The sequence below is a fragment of the Manacus vitellinus genome, unplaced genomic scaffold, assembly GCF_001715985.3.
Source record: "Manacus vitellinus isolate BGI_N305 unplaced genomic scaffold, ASM171598v3 scaffold_32_pilon, whole genome shotgun sequence".
NCBI classification, from domain to species: Eukaryota; Metazoa; Chordata; class Aves; order Passeriformes; family Pipridae; genus Manacus; species Manacus vitellinus.
The window spans coordinates 4,143,320-4,164,079 of NW_021940460.1; the positions used below are offsets into that span (position 1 = coordinate 4,143,320).

Below are 20,760 nucleotides of genomic sequence, written 5' to 3' on the forward strand. Positions count from 1 at the left end.
TGGCTCTGCCCCTTTTGATCAGCTTTGCAGCACTACAGTTTCAAAACAAATAAATTAAAAATGAACCTCTTTATTTGGAACCTATAAACCTTTAATACAGCAAGTTGCCCAACACATCCCCTGGTATGATAAGGCCAAGACAAATCCACAGGATTTGAGTGGTTTCCCTCTCCAGCAGCTCTGCTTGGTCCCACTGGTTGAGCTTTCTCTGAGTTCATGTCTGTCCTCTGCTAAATGCCTGGTGACAGATGGATTTCTGAGAGCTGTGTCCCAGTGAGGCACACAAAAGAAATGATTGTAAGGAAATGGCATTTCTTCTGCATTATATTGTGTCTCCAGCAGCAGCTTGGAGTGGGGTGCCTGAGCTTGCACCTTTGTGTTCATCCTCCTGGAATGGTTTTCCCCAGGTGTGTTGATGCCATGGCAGACCATGCTCCTGTTTTGGGTTTTTTTTCAGTGCACTACCAGAAGATCATCCACCGGGACATCAAACCTTCCAACTTGCTCTTAGGGGATGATGGGCACATCAAAATCGCTGATTTTGGAGTCAGCAATCAGTTTGAAGGGAATGATGCCCAGCTCTCCAGCACGGCAGGGACACCAGCCTTCATGGCACCCGAGGCCATCTCACAGACTGGCAAGAGTTTCAGTGGAAAGGTGGGTCTTTGCTCACAGCTGGTGCCTCCTGGGACCCCCAGGCATGGCACAAAGGGCAGCACCACACCTGCATCCTCTGCTGTTGCCCACCCAGCGATTCTGGTGCAAATGAGGGTTGTTCTTTAGTAAAACTGAAGCTCTAATTCTGTCCAGTCCTGGCAAAACTCACATGGGTCGTTCTGGGCAGTGGGCAGACACTTTGCTCTGGGTTCCTGCCCAGGCAGCAGCTATTTCCCTACCCAAAGGGAAGGGAGGAAACTCTTGGTTCCCTTCCAAAATAATCAAGAGGCACAGGGGGCTGCTGGGCACCAAGGTCATATCTTGATTCCCTGGAAGGCACTGCCAAGGGTGGTAATGCAGTCATGGGGTAGGCTCTAATGGGGATTTTTTGCCTGGAAGGGTGGTAATGCAGACATGGGATAGGCTCTAATGGGGATTTTTTGCCTGGAAGACTTCTGAGATTCAGCCCTGAATGGTGTAATTTCCTGTAAGAAGGGGCTGCTTTCTGGTCACAGTCCTCTACAGCAAGGACAGGGAAGCAGTGCCTGGGCCAGCACAGTCCTCATTCCCTGGGTGTGCTACTGATGAGCCCAACTTCAAAGAGACCCTGCACAGTGACATAAAAACTGCTAAATCCATACAAATAGTGTTCAGTGAATCAGTGGGAAAATCCAGCTCATTCAAATCATCTATGATGCATCTCCTTGACTGCCTGTACCTGCTTTTTTTCAGGCACTTGATGTCTGGGCCATGGGGATCACCCTGTACTGCTTTGTTTATGGGAAGGTAAGCTGGCTCTCAGCTGCTGGAGCCCTGCATGGCAGTCAGTGTCTGTCTGCCTGGCTTTTGACTCATTCCTTTCCAAATAAAGGCAAGTATTAGAAACAAAGACCTACGTTCTGCAAGCTCCCAGATCCCCTTGTGGATGAGAAGGGGCTGACATTGTGATCTGTGGAAAGGATCATTTCCTGTGTTGGTCCTTGTTTGCAGAGACATTGTTCGTGCTACAAACCCAGAGCAGCATCAACAGCACCAACAACAGTTCGTGGGGGGCATTATCCACATTGCCTGTATTTAGAAATGAGCCATTTATTTAGAAATTCTCTGTTTAGAAATTTAGGCAGAGCATGGAGGGAGGCACAGGATTGATCCCAAGCTGCTGCAGCACTTTAGCAAACCAGATTACAGAAAGCTCTGCCTGCCAGAGCTGAGTTGGGCCAGATGGAGTCCAGTTTGGCAAGGCCAGGTCTTCAGAGCTGCCTTCTGCAAACTGCATGTCCTGTCATGGCTTTTCCCTTGCCTGTGGCCAGAGCCCCCTTCTCCCACCCACACTCTCCTAGCAGGTATGTGCAGTCTCTGTGTGCAGGAATATTATCTGGACTCCTGCCCAAGCCCAGACCACTGCAGATGCCACCACACAGGCATCAGGCAGCCAGCTCAGGGGTAAGAAGTGGCCAAGGAAGATGGCAGAGCCAGTTCATGGTCACCAGGCAGGCTGGATTAAGGAGGATATCCCAGTCCATTTATATATTCCCTAAATCCCTCTGCTGTTCTTCTGCATTTATTTTTTAATAAGGAACAAATCAATTTATTGGGGGGGGGAAAGATTTTATTTATTTCCATCTCTGTGTAAAATCAAGGGATTATAGGGAGTGCACTTGTGTTACATGAATGACAAATGCCTGAGTTGTGCCAGGACCTCTGACAACTGGAAAATCTCTTGTTTGTTTTACAGTGCCCTTTTATAGATGAATACATTCTGGGTCTTCATAACAGGATCAAGACCAAGCCTGTGGAGTTCCCAGAAGAGTGAGTAAACTTTACTCTGCTACTGTAAAATAAAGTTCAGTTTTCAGCATTATTCTCTGTGCAGCCCAAATGCCAGTGGGTCACCACGGAGGGACAGCCATGGGTGGGTGAGAGGTGCTCTGTGTTCTCCTGGGTCCTTCACGTGGGTTTTGTGCTGGTGATGTTGTTGAGGTGTTACAGCTGCCTCTGCTGATCCTCTGTCCTTGTTGTGCAGGCAGGGACTAAAGGAAATGGCTCTTGAAATCTTTGGAAGTGAAGGGATTTCTTTATGGGTCTAAGAAGTTCTGACCCAGGTGGTTTGGCTGGGGGTTTGTGTTTCTCCCCATGTGGCAGCCTCTGGAATGATTCAGTGTATTCATTTTCAAAAGCAGTGTGGTTATAGACCTCAGTCTTGGTCTGAGTAAATGCATCCCTCTTCTTCTGTGGACTTACCTTGGAGCTGGGAGAAGTGTCTGATGGAAGGATGCTTGTCCCAAGATACACAACCACAGCTTGGTGAATCCCACTCCTCTGCCTCCTCCAACACATCACAGGAAAACATGGGTTTGTCCTTTGTGCAGGTGATTAATTTGTTTCTCCTGGTTGCTGTCAGATGAAGTAGCCAAAGCTGGGCTCTTTGTTTTCCCTCCAAAATCAGCACAGTAGTCAGCCAAAAAAATTTTTACCTTCTTGACCCAACTGCTCATTCTAATGAAAACATACATATAAAATTACTTGATTTCAAGCACAAAGAAATTAAAGCTCTAATGAAAGGCACATCTGGTATTAGAGAGGAAGGCAGGGATGTTGTCAAGCAGCCTGTGATACGATGGTGGATGGTATCCACCATCCATTACATGAGTTTTGTGAGATGCTCACTGAATTTTCAAACACTACAGTGAAGGGCTGAGCCTCTGCCTTGGCAGTCCCAGGCTCTGAGTCTGCAGAAGGTCCTCAGCCTGCCCTGTTTTAGTCATCTGACTCATGCCCTGGGCTCCATGGGCTGCATTAATTACCTCTGCATTGAGGGAAGCACAGCCACTGCAGAAAGCTCAGCCAGGGCCATCTCTGCCCTGGGTGATGAAACATCTCCAAGGACCTGGGCCACAAGGTCAGCCTCTTGTTAGCAGACACAGCCCCCAGTCCTGGGTGTGGAGGGCTCTGACAGGACCAGGTGACAAGGATTCAGGCATCAGGAGCACAAAGGCTGGTCGTGCTCCATTGCCATGTTCCCACCAGTTGCTCTGCAGATGGGGCAGGACTTTGTCTTGACAGCACTGCAGCAAAATGTTTCTGTTTCCCTGGCAGCCTTCTCCCCTTGCTCGGGTCCTGGCAAAACACCCACCCTCTCTCAGCCACCCTGTATTTGGGTTAGCAGTCAGCTCACAAGTGACTGTTCCCACCTGCCTCTGCAGTAAGTTATTAACATTTAATGGGCTGACTGGGCTGTGCTGAGATCCTTTCCTTCATTCAGGCATTTCCTTCAGCGATAACTGGGCTGCATGATTTATGTGGATTCCTCAGTGACCTGCTCTCCCAGTCTAAAAAAAGCTGTACCCCTGGTTAGGTTGTTGGAACAGAGGGTTACTGGGTGTTGACAGCTGTCCAAACCACATCTATTTGTTAGATAAAAGCAACAGAAATGCACATGAAGCTGGAATTCACTGGAGTGGATCCACCCTGACCTCCCACAGAATTAGCACCTCGCTATAGTTAGGAGTATTTTGGTTTCAATGTGTTTCACCATGGCTACAAAAGACACATTCCTGTTTGCAGACAGCCCATGGAAACCCATTGCCTGTTTCCTGACAGGCTGTAGGACAGACGGAGCTGAAGGTACCGGCGTCACCGTCCCGTCCCTTCCCTTAGAGACGCTGGGATAAATATTTATTGCACTGCAGTTCTCATTCATGTCACTGAGCCCTTGGCGTGACACGAGGTAAATGGGCTTGGCTCACACCCTGAGGATCCTGGCATGACTGAAAAACAAGCTGGAGCAGTTTCTGTTTAGACATGTATTAAGAGAGTCAGAAGCTCTGCACAGTCCCTCCTGGTGAAGTCCAGGACAGTGTTCTCTGACCTGCAGGCACCCTGTAAAGTGATCTGTGGTGCTGGCAGCCCTCCCAAATGGGCACTGAGCTCTGTGGTGCTTGGCATTTTCCTGAGAGCTGTTACAGGACCATGGCTGTGAGAAATCCCAGATAGCTCAGGCTTTTCAGGTGAAAAATGCCATCAGGTTCAGCGTGCACCCTACCCTGGCACACTGGAGAGGGGAAATCAGGCACAGGGTGATGTGATCTGTTGCATGGCCATAACCCACCTGACACTCTGTGATCCTGTTTACAGGGCTTTTCCTTATGACATTAATCCTGTGTTGCACAGAAATCAGTCTGGTGCCCAGAAATGTTGGGTGATTATATGTTCTATTTTTTGTATCTTAAAGAAAGCTGTTGACAGTTTGGCACAGAACTGATGTTAAGTATTTTTAAAGCACCATCTCACCTGCATTGGTGTGGTCTCTGGGAGGAGCCTGTTTATTCTGACCTGCTAAATGCACTGTCACTGCCCATTGCTGTTCCTCTGTACCTGGAGCTCATCTCAAGAGCAGCACCATTCTTCCCACTCCCACCTAAATTGTCACCCGAGGACTCATCCTGTCATTCCTCTTGTCTGGGCTGTATTGCCTGTGTACTGCACGCCCTTGGGGCAACTCTGAATGTGGTTAGACTTTAAACTGAACCCACTTTCTGCCCCTTCCCACTGAATGACCAGCATTTCTTTGGTTTTTTGGAAAGATCCTATAACCAAAGCCCATGTAAAGTATTCATAAATTATCAAACAGCAGCTCCGTTTTCATCAGATTAAAATATCCTTTGCTGTGATGTGGTTTTTGTTTTGGTTTGTGATAGTTTATTCCCTTCTCTGCTTGGGGCAATGCAGAGGAGGGGGGCACAGTACCTGGTCCTCACCAGTGTTTTCAGTCTCAAATCCAGCCCTGCTGGGCAGTGACGTTTTGTGCTGCCAAATTCCATCTCTGTGCAGTTCTTCAGGAGTCATTTGTGACACAGACTTTCAGCTGCCTAATGTGATTCTGTCACATGCTGGCATTTTAATGCAGCAGCACTTTGATCACGCAGATCTAGTGTGTTTGGAAGATGTTGCCTGTATCATTAACCACAGGAGTCATTGCAGCCTTTGGGCTTGAGGAACAAACTGCAGGACCAAGGGCTCCACGTGAACAGAGTGGCTTCTGAGTTCAGGCACTGTGGCATTTAGATCTTGGAAATAGTGTTAAAAATTATGTGTTTTTCTCTTACATCTGTTCATTCCCTCCTTTTGTTACTCCAAGGCTGAGCTGTACAGGTAGGAAATACAGAGTTACTGTCTGGCTGCCATCAGTGTTCATGGAAGCAATTTAATTAACACAGCCTGCAGGCTTAGCTGGGAATTTGAATATCATGCAGGGGAGGTTTCATCCAGCACACAGCTCCTCATGATGCAGGTTCAGCAAATCAAGCTCTGCCCTTCTTGATTTCTACAGTTCAACTTCAGTTCTGTTTTGTTGTCCCAGAATCTGCCCTCTGAAATTTCCCTGTGATGTGCTGACTTTAAAAATGTTCTTAGATCCATTCAGCTGATGTTTCCTTGTGCATTTTGAGAGAGTGCCTTTGTGTTAGTGGGCAGAACAGGATAACCAAGCTCTGTGACTGTGGTGCCCGAGGAGGAACCAAACCAACAAGACCTTCCTTTCTCAAGCCAGGTTTGCAGAGAAAATATCTCCTGAGTGGAGCAGGTTCCCTACCAAGTAACTGCAGTAAGAACTGGGCACGTCTTGAGCCCTTACAATTCCCCTGTTAACTGACTGCTGCTGTTTTCTTCACTCAGAGCACAGATAAGTGATGAACTCAAGGAACTGATGCTGCACATGCTCGATAAAAATCCAGAAACAAGGATAACAGTCCCTGAAATTAAGGTAAATTGGACTTTGATATTAGAGTTTTCAGTCTCAGCTGATTTTGTTGTTCCTGTGGTACCTTCTAATGAGGCAGAGCTGTTCCCAGTGTTTGTTTTGGGAGCTCTCCCTGGCACGCCGTGTCGCAAAGGGAGAGTGCTCATTTTGCAGCGTCCCACAGCTCTGTCGATGCTTCTTGCTTGGGGAATATTGACAAAAGCTTTCTTGTTTGCTTATTTAAATGAAAATTACTCAAAATCTGGCTGATCTCAGTGAATCCCTGGGAGAATCAACGCTGTCAGGGGGACTGTCACTGTGCTGGCAGTGTTGGACCTGTTACAGGGGCTGGATATGTGTTCCTCCTCTGGTCCTGGTGTGGTCAGTGGCCTCAAGGCAGAACATTGGTTTCTCTCACCATTACTTGGGAGATGCTTATTAATGGAAAGAATGAATAGGCCTGGCAGAGCACAGTGCTTCACAGGGTTTGGTTTTATTCTGGTTTTGCACGGGCTTGCTGTCCTCCTGTCACCCCTCGCTGAGGCCTCAGACCTGCTGGAGGATCTCAGGATTTCCAAAGGGATCCATCAGCATCCTCTGCAGGGCACACAACTCTTGTTTGCTTTGTCTTGGGCCAACACCAGCACGTTTGCCACCAAAGCTGACAATAGAAAGGTTAAGCTTCAAGAAAAAAAACAAAGTGATATCTCTTCCCTCCATGCCCAGTAGGTCACAGCCAGTGACGTGGGAAGTCCTTTGGAGCTGTATTTGTGGGATTTCACTTGACAGTTCTTGTAAGGCATTTCATGTGCATCCTATAAGATCCCTTGGGTAGAGGAGCAGAGCTGGGTACTGGCTCTTGTCCCTGGCCATGCACTGAAGGTGCTTGGTGTGCCTGGGGACTTGCCTTGGATGCTGACAGAGCACGTGTCCCCAGTGCCAGGCTGGGCTCTGGGCTCAGCCCATGCCCTTGGGCAGAGCTTTCCTCGTGTTCACAGCCAAGAAAACCATTCCATGAGAGAGAGCAGGAACAGGGGGGCTTTGCTCTGCTGCATATGAGAGAAAAAGATGAAAATGCTCTGGATAACTCGGGTTTTCAAAGTGTTTCAGACCTGATTCAGAGGGCACCGGGTTCCTTCGAGGTGCTGGTGGGTGGCAGTGGGTGTGACAGCACTGGGCATTAGGGGATGCCATCTGTCCAGGCACCAAAATCACAGTCACAGAATATGCTGAGTTGGAAGGGACCCACAAGGATCATTGACTCCAGCCCTTAGCCCTGCACAGACACCCCAACAATCCCACCCTGTCCCTGGGAGCGTTGTCCAAACACTCCTGGAGCTCTGGCAGCTTTGGGGCTGTGCCCACTGCCCTGGGGAGCCTGGTCAGTGCCCAACCACCCTCTGGGGGAAGAACCTTTTCCTAATATCCAACCTAAACCTCCCCTGACACAGCTCCAGCCATTCCCTGGGTGCTGTCCCTGGTCCCCACAGAGCAGAGCTCAGGACCTGCCCCTCCTTTGCCCCTCTCAAGGAAGCTGTGACCACGATGAGGTTTCCCCTTCCTTCTCCAGCTGAACACACCAAATGCCCTCAGCTGCTCCTCACACAGCTTCCCCTCAAGGCCCTTCCTCACCTTCATTGCCCTCCTTTGGACACTCTCTAATGGCTCAGTATCTTTCTTACGTTGCGGTGACCGAAATTCCCAGGGCAGCTGGTTGAAAAGCACTGCTGGGAGTGGAAAATGGAGCAAATGGAGCAGTACAGCTCAACCCTGTGCCCCATTTCCCTCCCACCCCACCATGACAGAGCTCTGGTGCGGGAGGCAGAGCCAGAGCTGTGTCTGTCCCTCCCCAGGTGCACCCTTGGCTGACCAGGGGTGGGGAGGAGCCGCTGCCGCTGGAGGAGGAGCACTGCTCCGTGGTGGAGGTGACCGAGGAGGAGGTGAAGAACTCGGTGAAGACCATCCCCAGTTTGCCAGCTGTGGTAGGTACAAACCACAGCCACGTCCTCTGCCCTGGGCAAGAGCGTGGGGCTTTGCTGAAGCCTTCAGCTGGTGGAGGAGGTTTGGAGAGGGGGCTTTGCTGAAGCCTTCAGCTGGTGGAGGAGGTTTGGAGAGGGGGGTTTTGCTGATGCCTTCAGCTGGTGGAGGAGGTTTGGAGAGGAGGCTTTGCTGAAGCCTTCAGCTGATGGAGGAGGTTTGGAGAGGGGGCTTTGCTGAAGCCTTCAGCTGGTGGAGGAGGTTTGGAGAGGGGACACATGGGCTGTTGGTGTGGGAAGCTTGGCCTTTCCACCCAGTGTGAACTTGTTGTGTCAGAGCACTGCAGCAGCCTGAGTGTCAAGTAGCTGTTCTGTGGGTTCCTTCACTTTGTGCTCTTTGCTGGTAACGCTGTTAAATGTCTGTTGAATTATTGAAGAAGCTGTTGTTACTCCTCTGAACTGCCTTCAAGGAGTCGGTCCTGCTGTTCTCACTGGTCTGCTTTTCTTCCTCCAAGATCCTGGTGAAGGCCATGCTAAGGAAACGCTCCTTTGGAAATCCCTTCGAGGTCCAGGCGAGGCGGGAGGAGAGATCCATGTCTGCCCCAGGGAATTTGCTGATGTAGGTATCCAGAGCCTTGCCTGGCAGAGCAAAGGTGTGTGGGGAGGGTGGAGGAGGCAGTTTGCAAATCTCTTCTGTAGCACTTAAGGACGAAACTCCCCTCTAAATCAAATACTGAAGATAAAATCTACCTCAAATCCTCTCAGGTTGAAATACAATGCATTAATACAGCCTAAAAGCTCTTTTTATAGATGCAGTTCTCTCTGTAAGATGGGTTTGGCCTAAACACATGTAAGGTGCTAAACTTGGGTCTGGTTTTTCACCTGTTAGTTGATAATATGCTGTGATCAAAGATCCATTAGAGACTGGTGAAGCAAAATAAGTTTAATTAGAGTCTAGTCTAGATACGTATTAGAGGGTTTAATTCTTCTCTTTTTTTTATGGACAACAGAAATGGTACCAGACAAGCAGTTTGTGTGCTTTTTAAACTCAAAATGAGACGATGGGGTTTGACTGTGGTCTGGGGCCCAAGCCTGGGCAGAGACACGTGGGCAGACAAAGAACACTTTGAAATTGCTTTTTCATTTGAGAGCACATTCAGTATTTTTTCACACTGACAGTTGTGAAATAGTGGAACATGTTGCAGCAGGATGTTTTGGAGGTGGGGTATAAATGGCTGTATTGGGATTAAAAAGGGAATAGACATATTAATGACTAATAGGTTCATCAGCAGCTTTTAAACGTGATGTTCTGTATGTACAGGGGTGAGGAGAGAATTCCTCTGCCCTTTCCTTGGTTCTTACTATTCCTCCCTCATTTTTATCACTGATTCCTTTCAGAGACAGGATTCTGAGCCATCAGTCCAGTAAGTACCAGCTGGACCATTAGCTTGATCTGAGACAATTAAAGTTCTCACCCCACAGGATCTGTAAGGCTTGGTTCACAACAAAGCTGCATCGTCCCAAAATGATGCTTTTCCACCCAAAATCCCAGCACCATGCCTGGCAGACTCCCCTGAGGGTGTGCTGATTCTCACTGCACCACTGACAGTGCAGTTGGAGGAGTCTCTCTCTGCCTCTCAGGTGTGTGGGGATTTGAGGGCTCAGCTCAATTAAGGATGATAATGCTTTAGGTCCCAGCTGTGTATTGGAGACTTCACTAAAGGCTCTGCCTTGGAGTCCAGGGCCTGACAGCACTTTAACATTTTAACACCCTGTACACGAGTGCTGCTGTGGGACATTTCTGGAGCGTGGCAGTCACAGCTCCTTTGCCAGCTTAGCACAAGGGATTTGTCCTCATTTGTTTCCCTTGGCTCATTGCCTTCCAAATTAGTTGTTGCTAATTGGACACACGTCCCTACCCGTATCTTCACTATCAGTCCTGGTCCCTGCATTGCATTACTCTGAGATGGGGAAACATTTACTAAATTTGAAGAAAAATGTATTTTATTCTTCCCAGTGTCCCAGACAGCTCACTCAGAGCAAGGCAGGATTTCTTCTTTTCAAACCCTGCCTGAACTGATATTTCAAGGTGATCACACTGAGCCTGTTTCCAAGAGGGACCTGTTCCCTCCCACCTTCACTTGAGATGCTTGAAAACCTGTGCCACCAACTACCCATCTGGTGGGAAAACTCCTTAACCCTGTGGCTGGTTCCTGCCTGGAGCTGGTGCTTTGTTATCTTCCCAGAATAAGTAAAGTTCATTTGATCTCACATAGCTGTGAAGCTTCTGATCAGCCACATAATCAGTGTCTAATCCTTTTTAAAATCATTTTAGGCCTTCAACATCAGCTGTAAAAGCCTCCACTTTTATTTCCCTCCTTTGTAAAGTTGCTGGTCTAATTCTTCTCAGCTTATACAAACCCAGCATCTTTCCCTGTCTCTGCTCATTCCAGCCCTGTGTTTTATTCAAGCTCCTTGTACAAACTAAAAGGGTTTTTTTTTAAAGTGTATAATTTCCACTTTTGTGCTGCTGTGTCCAGTGCCCTTAGTTTATAAAAACTCTTCAGACCAGGGATGAAGCTGTGGTCATGCTGGGCTGGCCTCTGCCCAGCCAGTGTAATGTCCAGAATTATTGTGAATGGCCTTTGAATGTGCCAGTTCTCCACTGCACTAATCCCTGCTCTTAATTTCTCAGTCTCATGCCATCAGTGCCAGTTTTTGGCAGTAACAGTTGACTTTATCCTGAATTAATTCATGCACAACTGGAGCTTTGAGAACCTGTCTCAAACCCCTTCTGTTTAAAAGGAAAACACTGGCCAAGTCTCTTCAACAAAGTGCGTTGTATATTAAACACTACAGCAGGGATGCTCCTTTTAAGGAATGTGGATTATTATTATTATTTCAAACTTTGGAAGATGCTTTACTGGCTGAATCTAATGAAAATTGCTTCAAATTTAAATAGATGTGTTGAATCTAATGACATTAATTGTAAGTGAACTGAGTCTAAATGGGAATGTTCGTTGTTCAGTGAGTTATGTCTTGATTACAGTGTTATTTCCACAGGGACAAACAGAGTAGACACTAAGCTCATCCAGTCCTTAATTCATAGTGGTTGTTCCCTAGAAAAACACCCCTTAATACACATATGAAGTATAATATCAGTGCCAGTGTTATGAATAGCACTGTGGTAGTTAAAATAAATTTCAAGTGAGTCGACGTTGTTATAAATTTTTAGGACCTTGCAGGAACAGAGAATAATTGTTGTAGTAAAGGCTCTGCAGGGTTTCTGCATGTCCAGCACCCTTGCAGCTGGACAGGGGACCCCAGAAGTGGGAGCTGGCAGAAGAGCAGTGCCTGCAGCCATCACTGCTCTCTGGACGTGTGGTTGCCCACGAGGGGCTGAGACAAAAATGAGCCACACATTCCCAAGCTCTCCTCCCCAGAGCTCCTCCTCCCCAGTGGCAGTGTCTTTAGAGAGAGCTAAATCAGCTTTTGTAATTGCATCTCCTTCTAGTTTATAGGTAGGAAACAACTTGTTGTGTTGCTACGGAAGAGAAAAAGAAAAGCAATTAGAAAACTCTAGTTTTGCATTCAATTTGTTTAATTGGGCTGCATGGGAAATTGCTGGAGCCCCACTCACTGCTGCCTCAAGCATCTTATATCTGCGCCCATTCTGAGGATGTATTTTGCAGGAAATCCTCTGGCAGCTGAGCCTGCTTTCTGGCATTTGATGCCTAATTGATGATTCTTAAAATGGAGCTGTCCTTCATGCTCACTCTTGGCGATTTGGAGAGGAAGAAGCTGAATCATGTGGCTGAATCTTTGTTCATTTCTCCCTGCATTACCTACACAGTGCTCTGTTGCTGGGAATGCTTCATGCCATAGCAGGGGGGCTTTCATGTTGGTAGCCTTGGTTCCTTTAGAGGACACCATTAAGACACCCGTGATTTGAAACAGTTCTTAAGTTAATACTGGGAGGAGAGAAGGCTTTTTTAGCACTCCTTAGACCTGGAGGAAGCAAACCCTCTCCTGGCTGTTATTTATTGCTCTGTTTATCAGCACTGAACAGTTTAAGAGGCAGCTGTTAAGTGCAGGCACACTCAGCAGGTGGAGAGGAACTGAGATGAAGATGCCCCCGTTTAGCAGTTCTTGTTTTGTACACCCAGAGTTGTGTGAGTGCTGCCAGCTGTCACCTCACCCTGTCACCAGGGTGGTGTCCAGGTGTCCCTGGATCCTGCCTTTCATGCAGGATCTCCCAGAGAGGCAGTGATTCATGGAGCCCTGCAGGTCCTGCAGACTGTGGCCAGGTTCAAGCCCATCACTAACAGTGGCTGCAGAATTCTTTCTAATTTTTCCAGTTTCACAGTATATTTTTTTTTTAAGCCCAGCTGTTCACAGCTGAGTTCTGGGTTTGTGTTTGCTGCATTTCTTCTGCCTGCTCCAGATTTCTCCTAATTGAGTCAGCACTGGCTTCACCACATTTTATTGCTCTCATTAATTGCAGCTACTACCTATCAAATTAATTGCTGTGTTTTGACAGACCCAATTTACTTTCCCATTATGGCTGCTATTGCTATTGATGAAATGTGGTTGTCAGCTCCTATATGGGGGATCAGTTGATATTTAAAAAGCCTACTCTGTTTCCAGCCTTTCCAGAAAGAGAGCAAAATAGCCATCGCTGCCCTTAAGGCCATATTATCCATGTAAGGTAGGCATGAGGAAGCCAAGGGGGAAAAGGAGGTAAAAAAAGCATCTGACCCAGGTCTCCAAGCAGAAACAGCTTCTCCCAAAGCAGCCTGGAGGCACCTGCCTTGCAGGGACTTTGTGCTGAGAAAGTTCCAGGGCTCAGTGCCATAGGGCTGCTCAAAAATAGGCTGCAGAGGCTCTCCTCGGTCAGCCAAGATTACAGCATCAGCTTTGACAAGGGAAGAACTGCAGGGTGGGTTTAAATTTGCCAGATGTTTCCACTAAAGGTGCTCCCTTGGTCTCTGTTGGTGCTCGGTGTCTGTCTCTCCAGTCCCGGGGAGATTTCGGGTAGGGACCACGTCGATGCTGTCAGACAGAGTGAAACCCAACCAGAAACCTTACCAGTTTTCACTGCAGAGAGAACTGCATGTCTTGTGGGAAGAGCCATGCCCCACATGCAGGTAGGTGTCCTCACGGGACCAAGGCTGTGGCACAGGATTTTCCTCTGGAATGACCCACCATTGGCAGGTCCCTCCAGCGAGGGCCCCACTGCTCCTGTGGCTCTGCCCCACTGCATTAGTGGTGATGCCAGGCCATGATAGGATACAAAACCTCCAGAGGAGCCAAATTACATGGCCCAGGGACATCAGCAGTGTGCTGGAAGCTGTCTGGAGCTTTCAGCAGTGGTAGGGGCTGGAGTGGGTTTGTACCAGTGCCTGTCCTCATCTGTCCTTCAGGCTGCAAGTGAATGTGGCTGGTGCTCCTTCCTCCATTCCACTCTGCTCACTGGGCTGGTTGAGACACAGAAATACAAGCTCCTTTGCCTGCTGCCATCATCTTCATGATCACTTTCTTCCTTTGTCTCATTGTTTTGCTCTCAGGGACAGATTCCTCTTAAACACATCCGTACATTTGCATCCATCTTTAAGGTAATTCCGTGTCTGTGTTTCCCCTGGGTGCTGTAGAAACCCCCTCAGCCTGTGTGTCCCCTCCTCAGCCTGTGTGATTTGCGTGGTAGTGAGAACATTTGGCTCCATCCTTCCTTCCTGTAGGAGGAGTTTTGCTGCACTCATTCTCTGTGTGTGACACTAATGTTTATGAATGCTCTTTATTATTATTACTATTTGTGATTCTTTGGCATTTCAACTGCTTTTAGGGAGGGAGGGGTGAAAAAAGCCAGGGGGGGTGTTAGCAGGAACTGGTGCTCAGCCCCACCTTTGTGGAGGGAATAGCTACAGAATTTGGGAAAGGCTGAGCTTTGGAATTTGGGCTCAGGTTTGTTATTTAGTGATGATGCAAAAGAAATAGAGGTGGAGCCATCTCTGCTCCACATGCTCCCCTGTGCTTCTGCCTCTGGTGCAGCCCTGAGAAGACTGAAATTGGTTGCTCCAGGTGACCACCCAACCTCACCTCAGCCAAGGCTTCATCAAATCGTGGTCATCTGTCCAACCACTTGCACAGACCCTTCTAGGAAGTGGTGGTGCCAGTTCATTCTGTTAAATAACAGAATAGCATTGATGCAAACCATGGCAAGCTGCTTACAAACATCTTGGTGTGAAGTCCCAGGATCCAGTGCTTAGGCAGGACACAGCCTCCAGCTGGGCCTGGAAAGATCTGGGCTGGGCTGAGAGGCTGGGAAAGAGCTGCACGGCTCTGAATACCTTTGGGAGCAGCTCTGGAGGCTCTGCCTGGCTCCTGGTTTATCACTCCAAGACAAATGGATGAGCTGGAGCCAGGATGTCGCCTGCTCTGAGTGAGGAAGGACTTGCAGAGATTCTCCAAAAATAGTTGGGAGAAGGCAGGGGAGGAGGATGGGGACTGACGTGGCACCAATGGGGACAGCTGGTGCCACTGCCTGCTGCTGCCTTCTCCGTGGGCAGGAGGGGACCTCAGCAGCCTGGATGGGGGCAGAGTGTTGGTATTTAGTGGGGGCTCAGTGGAGGAATTAAGCACTTGCCAGGGGGGTGTGTATATGCTGTGATTCAGTAGGTTGTCCCACTGCATCCCTGTCCTGTGTTTTGGAGGGAAGTGCTGTGAGGCTCATTCCCTGCTGGACACAGAACACCCTCAGTGTCTGTGATCTCCCTGCAGCTCCCGTGGTGAGCAGCCATGTCCTCTCCTGGATAATTGCACAGGTCAGGCTTTGCTCGCCTGTGGCTCAGAAAATGTAGCAGAAATACAGTGTTATTTCTTACAAAGAGTAATTTAAGGGAGATTCACATCCAGCCTCAGGCCTCACAGCATGAGCAAGGTTCCTGTGGAGCATTGGTGTCCTGGTCTCTGCTGCTCCACGGCAGCAGGTTTTTGGCTGGTGTTTGCACCGTGAGGGTCCTTTCACCCTGCCACAAGGGTTTGGAGAGGCAGGGGCTGCTCAGGGTGCTGAGGGAACATGGAACACACTCCAAGCAGGGAGCAGGAGCAGCAGGATATGCTGGGCTGTGCCAGAGAGCAGAGCCTCTGCTGCTAAATGTGGTGATCAGTCATTTAAAGAGGGTGATGACAGGCACTGAAGACAGAGCTGTTCCTCAGCCTCCCCTGCAGGGAAATGGTCCCCGGGTTCAAGGTCAGGTTTATTGCAGGGCTCTGCTGGAGCAGAGGGAAAAGGGAACGTGATTTTTTGATCGTTTCTGGTTTCTTCAAGAATTGTTTTAGCCCTGTGTGTCCTTTCAGTGTTGTTCCCAGACAGAGCTCCAAACCCACATTTTCCCAAATGCTGTGTGCTCCAGACACGTGCAGCAGTGCTGGTGCTCCACGGCAGAGCTGGCTTGTCCATGCAGATTCTCCTGCAGAATTCCCTGGAGCAGGTTGCCCAGGGAAGTTGTGGATGCCCCACCCTGGAAATGTTCAAGGCCAGGTTGGATGGGGCTCTGAGCAACCTGGTCTAGTTGAAGGTGTCCCTGCCCACAGCAGGGGGATTGGAACAAGATGAGCATTAAGGTCCCCCTTCCAACCCAAACCATTCCACAATTCTGTGATGCAGCCAGGCTGTCCTGAGGGAGGCTGGACACCCTGGGAGACACAGATTCTTAGAGTATCAACACCTCCTTGATGTTGTGGATATCTTCATGATGGAGAAATGGGGTTTTAGGTGAAGGCATCAGCCTGCCATTGGTCACTGCTGTGGGATGTTGTGGGTGGCCCCTGGAGATGTCCCCTTTTCTCCATCCAGTCCAGAGCAGTGACAGTTTTCTCTGGTCAAATCTTGGCCATGGGCTGTCTGTGGATGGCTGGGCTGGGTGGAGATGTTGCTCCTCAAGGATGCCCCAGAGTGCAGGTACAGCTCAAGCCTTCTACGTGAGAAAACATCAGAAATTAGGAACAGGAGGAAAAGGCCAAAGGTATCATGGTGAATGTGCAATGCAAGTAAGTTCCTTTGGTTATTAATTCTATGCCTGCTGCTCTCAGAATTTGGGTACTGCTGTTTTGGGGACCAGACAAACTCACAGAGGCTGAAATCACACAGTTTTTGTGTAGGACAAACTGAGCTCTGGTGGAAACATTTAGTTTTATTGCCATTTACAGCGGGGCTTTGGAGAAGCAGTTATGGGATGAAGCCATCCCTCTGATCCTTGTAAAAAAATCAGATTAAAGGAAAGCAAGCCAGAACTCTCCAAATACAAACTGGATAATTTGAAAACATTGCTGCTGGTCTGCAGGACTTTCCCCAAGAACCAGATACCTCCTTGTGATGCTGCAGCTGGAGGAGAGCATTCAGGGAAGTGCAAAGCTCAGTTTTTGGGGTGCAGAGACCAAGCAAGCATCCAGCCACAAGCTGCACATCACTGCAGGGATATTGCTGAGGTGTTTTTGCAGTACCAACACAACAGGCTGGCTCATTGCTATTCCCTCTTAATATTGATATTGCTGACTTGGGTTGGACAAAACACCCCCTGCCTTGCTCTGTGCCTGTAATCTCTTTGTTCCTTTGCCACTCCTGTAGCAAACAAGGGAGCAGAGAAGGAGCCAGGGACCCGGAGCTGCCCGACGTGTGTGAAGACGAAGCCACGTCCTGAGGCCGCCCGGCCGGTCACGCACGTGCTGCTGCTGTTGTGCCCATCGTGGTGTTGTGTAGCACCATCGCCCTCATCACCCCCTCTGGGGCCTGCAAAGCAAAAGAAACACCACCAAACAAAAGCCACCAAAACGGGACCCACCCAGAAAACCAGGCAGGAGGAGCAGAGCAGCCAGAAGGAGCAGAGCGAGCCCTCGGGCGAGGTGTCCGTGCCCTCCTCCGCGTGTGCCTTGCTCTCCACTTGTGCTTCACCCCTGGGCTCTGCCCTTGGGTGTCTTGGCTGAGGAATGTGGGTTTGTTTGTAACGTTTTCTCAGGGGTCCTTCACCCCAGAGGCTTTTTCCTTGCGTTTTTGCGTTCTCTTGTTTCAGGCATCAGGAGGGAAGACGACGTCGGAGCCAGGCTTTGTGTCAGAGGGCAAATGTTTTGTTGAATGCACGAGTAAAGCACCTCTGTGTGTCAGGACACAGTCCTGCTCCTGGTGTGGAGCTGATGGCAGAATTTGGGTATCAGCTAAATGAGGATGAGATCTTGCTTTTAGAGCGAACACTCTCCCTCCCTATGCCTTTCTTTCTCTTTTTTTCCCCCTTCTCCTCTTGCCCCTCAGTTTTGCACAGTGTCAGTCCCACTTGCTTCAGTCAGGGCAGTGTTGTGAAATGGAAGTTACGCCATGCAGTGAGCCTTGGAATGCCACAGAGCTCTGGAGCATGGGGATATGCTGCTACATGGAACAGCTCAGTGCACCAGGGACACCTGCTAACCAAGGCTGCTCTTCCCAAAGAGCTGGGAATGCCCCCTGTGAGCTGCACCCAGTCCTGCACCCATGGACCTTGTTCTCAAGCTGAAAAGAGCTGCAGGTTTTGGGTTTATTTTATTTCATTCATTTCCCTCACTCATCTCCTAGCTTGTGTACCTGATGCTTTTAAACTTCAATTTCCTGAAAACCACCCAAACTGGGAGAGCTCCCCAGGATGGAAAATGTTGGTGGAGGGTTTTTAGACTAAGGAAAGCTACAGAACACAAGATCACAACTTGATCTTTTGATTTATTTTTTTAAGGCTTTCATTTTTAATTTTATTTTACGACTGTAATTTTTATGCATGTGCTGATGCTGCTATTTTATCCATAGATTGCTTCTAAACTTGGTATTAGAAGCTTCATCTCTACAGTTTGACAACAGGTGAGAGATTGCACTTAAAAAGGAAATGCAGCCATTTCCATGGCTCTTGACTGAATAGACTTGTGTGGATAATCTGGAATTCCACTCTTGCATTCAGAGAGTAAAAACCAGTGACATCAATTCATCAAAGTATATGTCATTATTTTCCCTTGAGCTTGGGGACCTTATGGGGTCTGAACATGCCCTTGGGAAGCCAATGGGATTGGAATCTTATTTTATAGCACTTAAATAAAGGAGAGGATTACATTTGGTTCCTACACAAGCATCTTACTGTCTTTTTTTTTTTTTTAGATTTAATCCTGAGGACTTTGTTCCTTAATTTTTTGTGCAAGGAGATACCTGTACAAGGGTTGTTGGTAGTGACTGGTGTATACTGGTGTTCCTCTTCTGTTTGCTGTGATCTATCTTGGTGGTTCCCAATGTTTTCATAGCTGGGCTTTGCTGCCAGTGCCTTCTGCCTGTCCGCAGCCTGTCACCTCCCCTTGCTCATCCTCAGCCACCTCGGTGGGATGCCCAGCAGTCACATCTCACCTGTAAATATTGGCAAACTGGGAAATAATATTGCATCTAATGGATTTCACTGAGGAGACCTTTAATATTTAAAGCTGGCAATGATGTTGGATCCTGGAAAGGTTACTGCTGTGGGCCTGAGCTCTGCACTGCTGCATCCAGGTGCTAAACCCTGCCTGTTTGTGTGTCTGCCTGTGCTCAGCATCCTCCAAGGGACCCTGGTCCTGCACCAGCTGATCCATCCCACTGGGACACTGGACCTTTTGCTGGGATCCTGCTGCCTTGCACTGAAGATTTAAGTACCCAGAGACAGGGAGTGAAAGTGGAGATGGGGACTCAGCAGGTCTGAGGGCACAGGGGGCTCTGCACATGGGAAAGACTGGCCAGGAGGAGGGACAGGCTCTGGATACAACCTGGGCTGTGCTGGGGTGCCACCAGCACCTGCTGCACACCAGGGGCCAAGCTGGACAAACTGTCTTCCAATCTGGGGGGGGAAAAAAGGACTTTCTCCAGCTGGTGTCCCCAGGGCAGGGCCAGGGAGTGGCTTTGGGACAAGGTCACATCTCAGGAAGGCACCTTACCCCTGAGGGAGCACTGATCAGCCTTATCCCTGTGCAGTTCTGAGGTCTAAGCAATGCTTGGGTTGTGCTCAAAGAGCTCTAGGAATGCAGACATGGGGTTAGTTCTTGTATTTTTAATATGTGGTAAGAGTAATTTGCTAATCCAGGCAGCTGGGGTTATTTTATTGATGCCCAAGGGGTGGGAGCTGGCAGGGCAAGGCTGCAGGAGGGCTGTTCTCAGCCTCAGTTAATGCAACCAAACAAATTATAATTTACAAATTAACTCCATGTCGTGTACCTTTAGTGGCAGCTAAAGCATCACTTCAGTTTTGGAGGGGAATGGATGTTTTTTTATCATTATCCCAAAATGTACTTTGAAATATTTGCCCTTTCAGCTGAAAGAAATCCTTCCAGAGCTGTTCCCACAGGTCCAGGAAGCAGCCAGAGTTGTACAGCTGAAAACTTGCATGAAATGAGATGAAAAAGGTGCCCTGGCAGCAAGAGAAACACTCAGAGAGGCAAAAATAGGCTCTACTTCTCACTCAGCTGTAATGAAATCCTTGTTTGGGTGTGTGTTAGAGCAGCTTGGAGCACTGCTGGTCCTGCTCTGAAGAAAGGAAGAGGCTGAAGAGAGTGTTTATTTGAAAATAAACAACTCTGGCAAGGCAGCACTTTTAGCTGTTGAGGAAAAGGATCCTCCTTAGCTGGATGGGTAAATATTTGTCTGCTTCTGTCTGTGATTGAGGGGATGGGGTTCAGTGTGGGCTCCAAGAAGCGAGAAGAGCTGGTGTGGGCACGTTCTGATGCTTTTGTGTGTGCTCTGTATTTTTCCCTTCCAAATCCTCACTTGCCTGTGCTGTTCCTGGAGCACCAGGATGGTCTGAACTGTGTTTGCTGTGCTCTGAGTCCCAGGGAAGGCTCTTCTTTCCCCCAGCACAATAGCACCATTGACTCTGTCAGCTTTTCCAGCTTGGGAATGCTGAAGGACTTTGAGGGGAATTTCTCTTTTGGGGGAAATACAGGAGGTAGATTTCTTTGTCTTGCTCAACTAATGGCTCTAGGCCTTCACTTTGGGGGGTAGTGCTAAGCAAAAATCCTGGCCTAGTCTCCCCTGTCTGGCAAGGAGGAGTTCTCAGTCCATGTCTTTAACCCTTTGGGCAGGAATGTGTTGCCATGAAGGTCACACTTGCAAGTAAATGAGGTTTTCAGCATCAGGGCTGGTGGTGGGAAGGCAAACTTTGTGTCCAGCTGCATCCAGAGGGAGCCCAGCAGGGGACAGTGGAGCTACCCCACACAAAACAAATTGTGGCTCGACAAAACAACTCCCAGGATGGGATTTAATTCCTTTTTTATTGCCAGACTTGCAAGGAGGAGCCAGTGGGGGAAATTTTGTGTTCCTTCAGCACAGCTCTGTGTCCTGAGGGCATCAGCAGCTCTGCCACA

At 48.6% G+C, this 20,760-nt stretch overlaps 1 protein-coding gene across 1 annotated transcript in view; it reads left to right on the plus strand.

Moving 5' to 3' along the window:
• The window catches only part of CAMKK1 (calcium/calmodulin dependent protein kinase kinase 1), a 54,436-nt gene extending 33,676 nt beyond the window's left edge, over nucleotides 1-20,760 (plus strand). Inside the window, exons 9-15 of the mRNA XM_008930518.3 lie at nucleotides 458-657; nucleotides 1,390-1,443; nucleotides 2,393-2,466; nucleotides 6,331-6,418; nucleotides 8,248-8,376; nucleotides 8,886-8,989; nucleotides 16,997-20,760. Of these exons, the coding sequence (XP_008928766.3) occupies nucleotides 458-657; nucleotides 1,390-1,443; nucleotides 2,393-2,466; nucleotides 6,331-6,418; nucleotides 8,248-8,376; nucleotides 8,886-8,989; nucleotides 16,997-17,069 (722 nt within the window). The 3' untranslated portion in view covers nucleotides 17,070-20,760. The remainder of the gene's footprint in view (nucleotides 1-457; nucleotides 658-1,389; nucleotides 1,444-2,392; nucleotides 2,467-6,330; nucleotides 6,419-8,247; nucleotides 8,377-8,885; nucleotides 8,990-16,996) is intronic.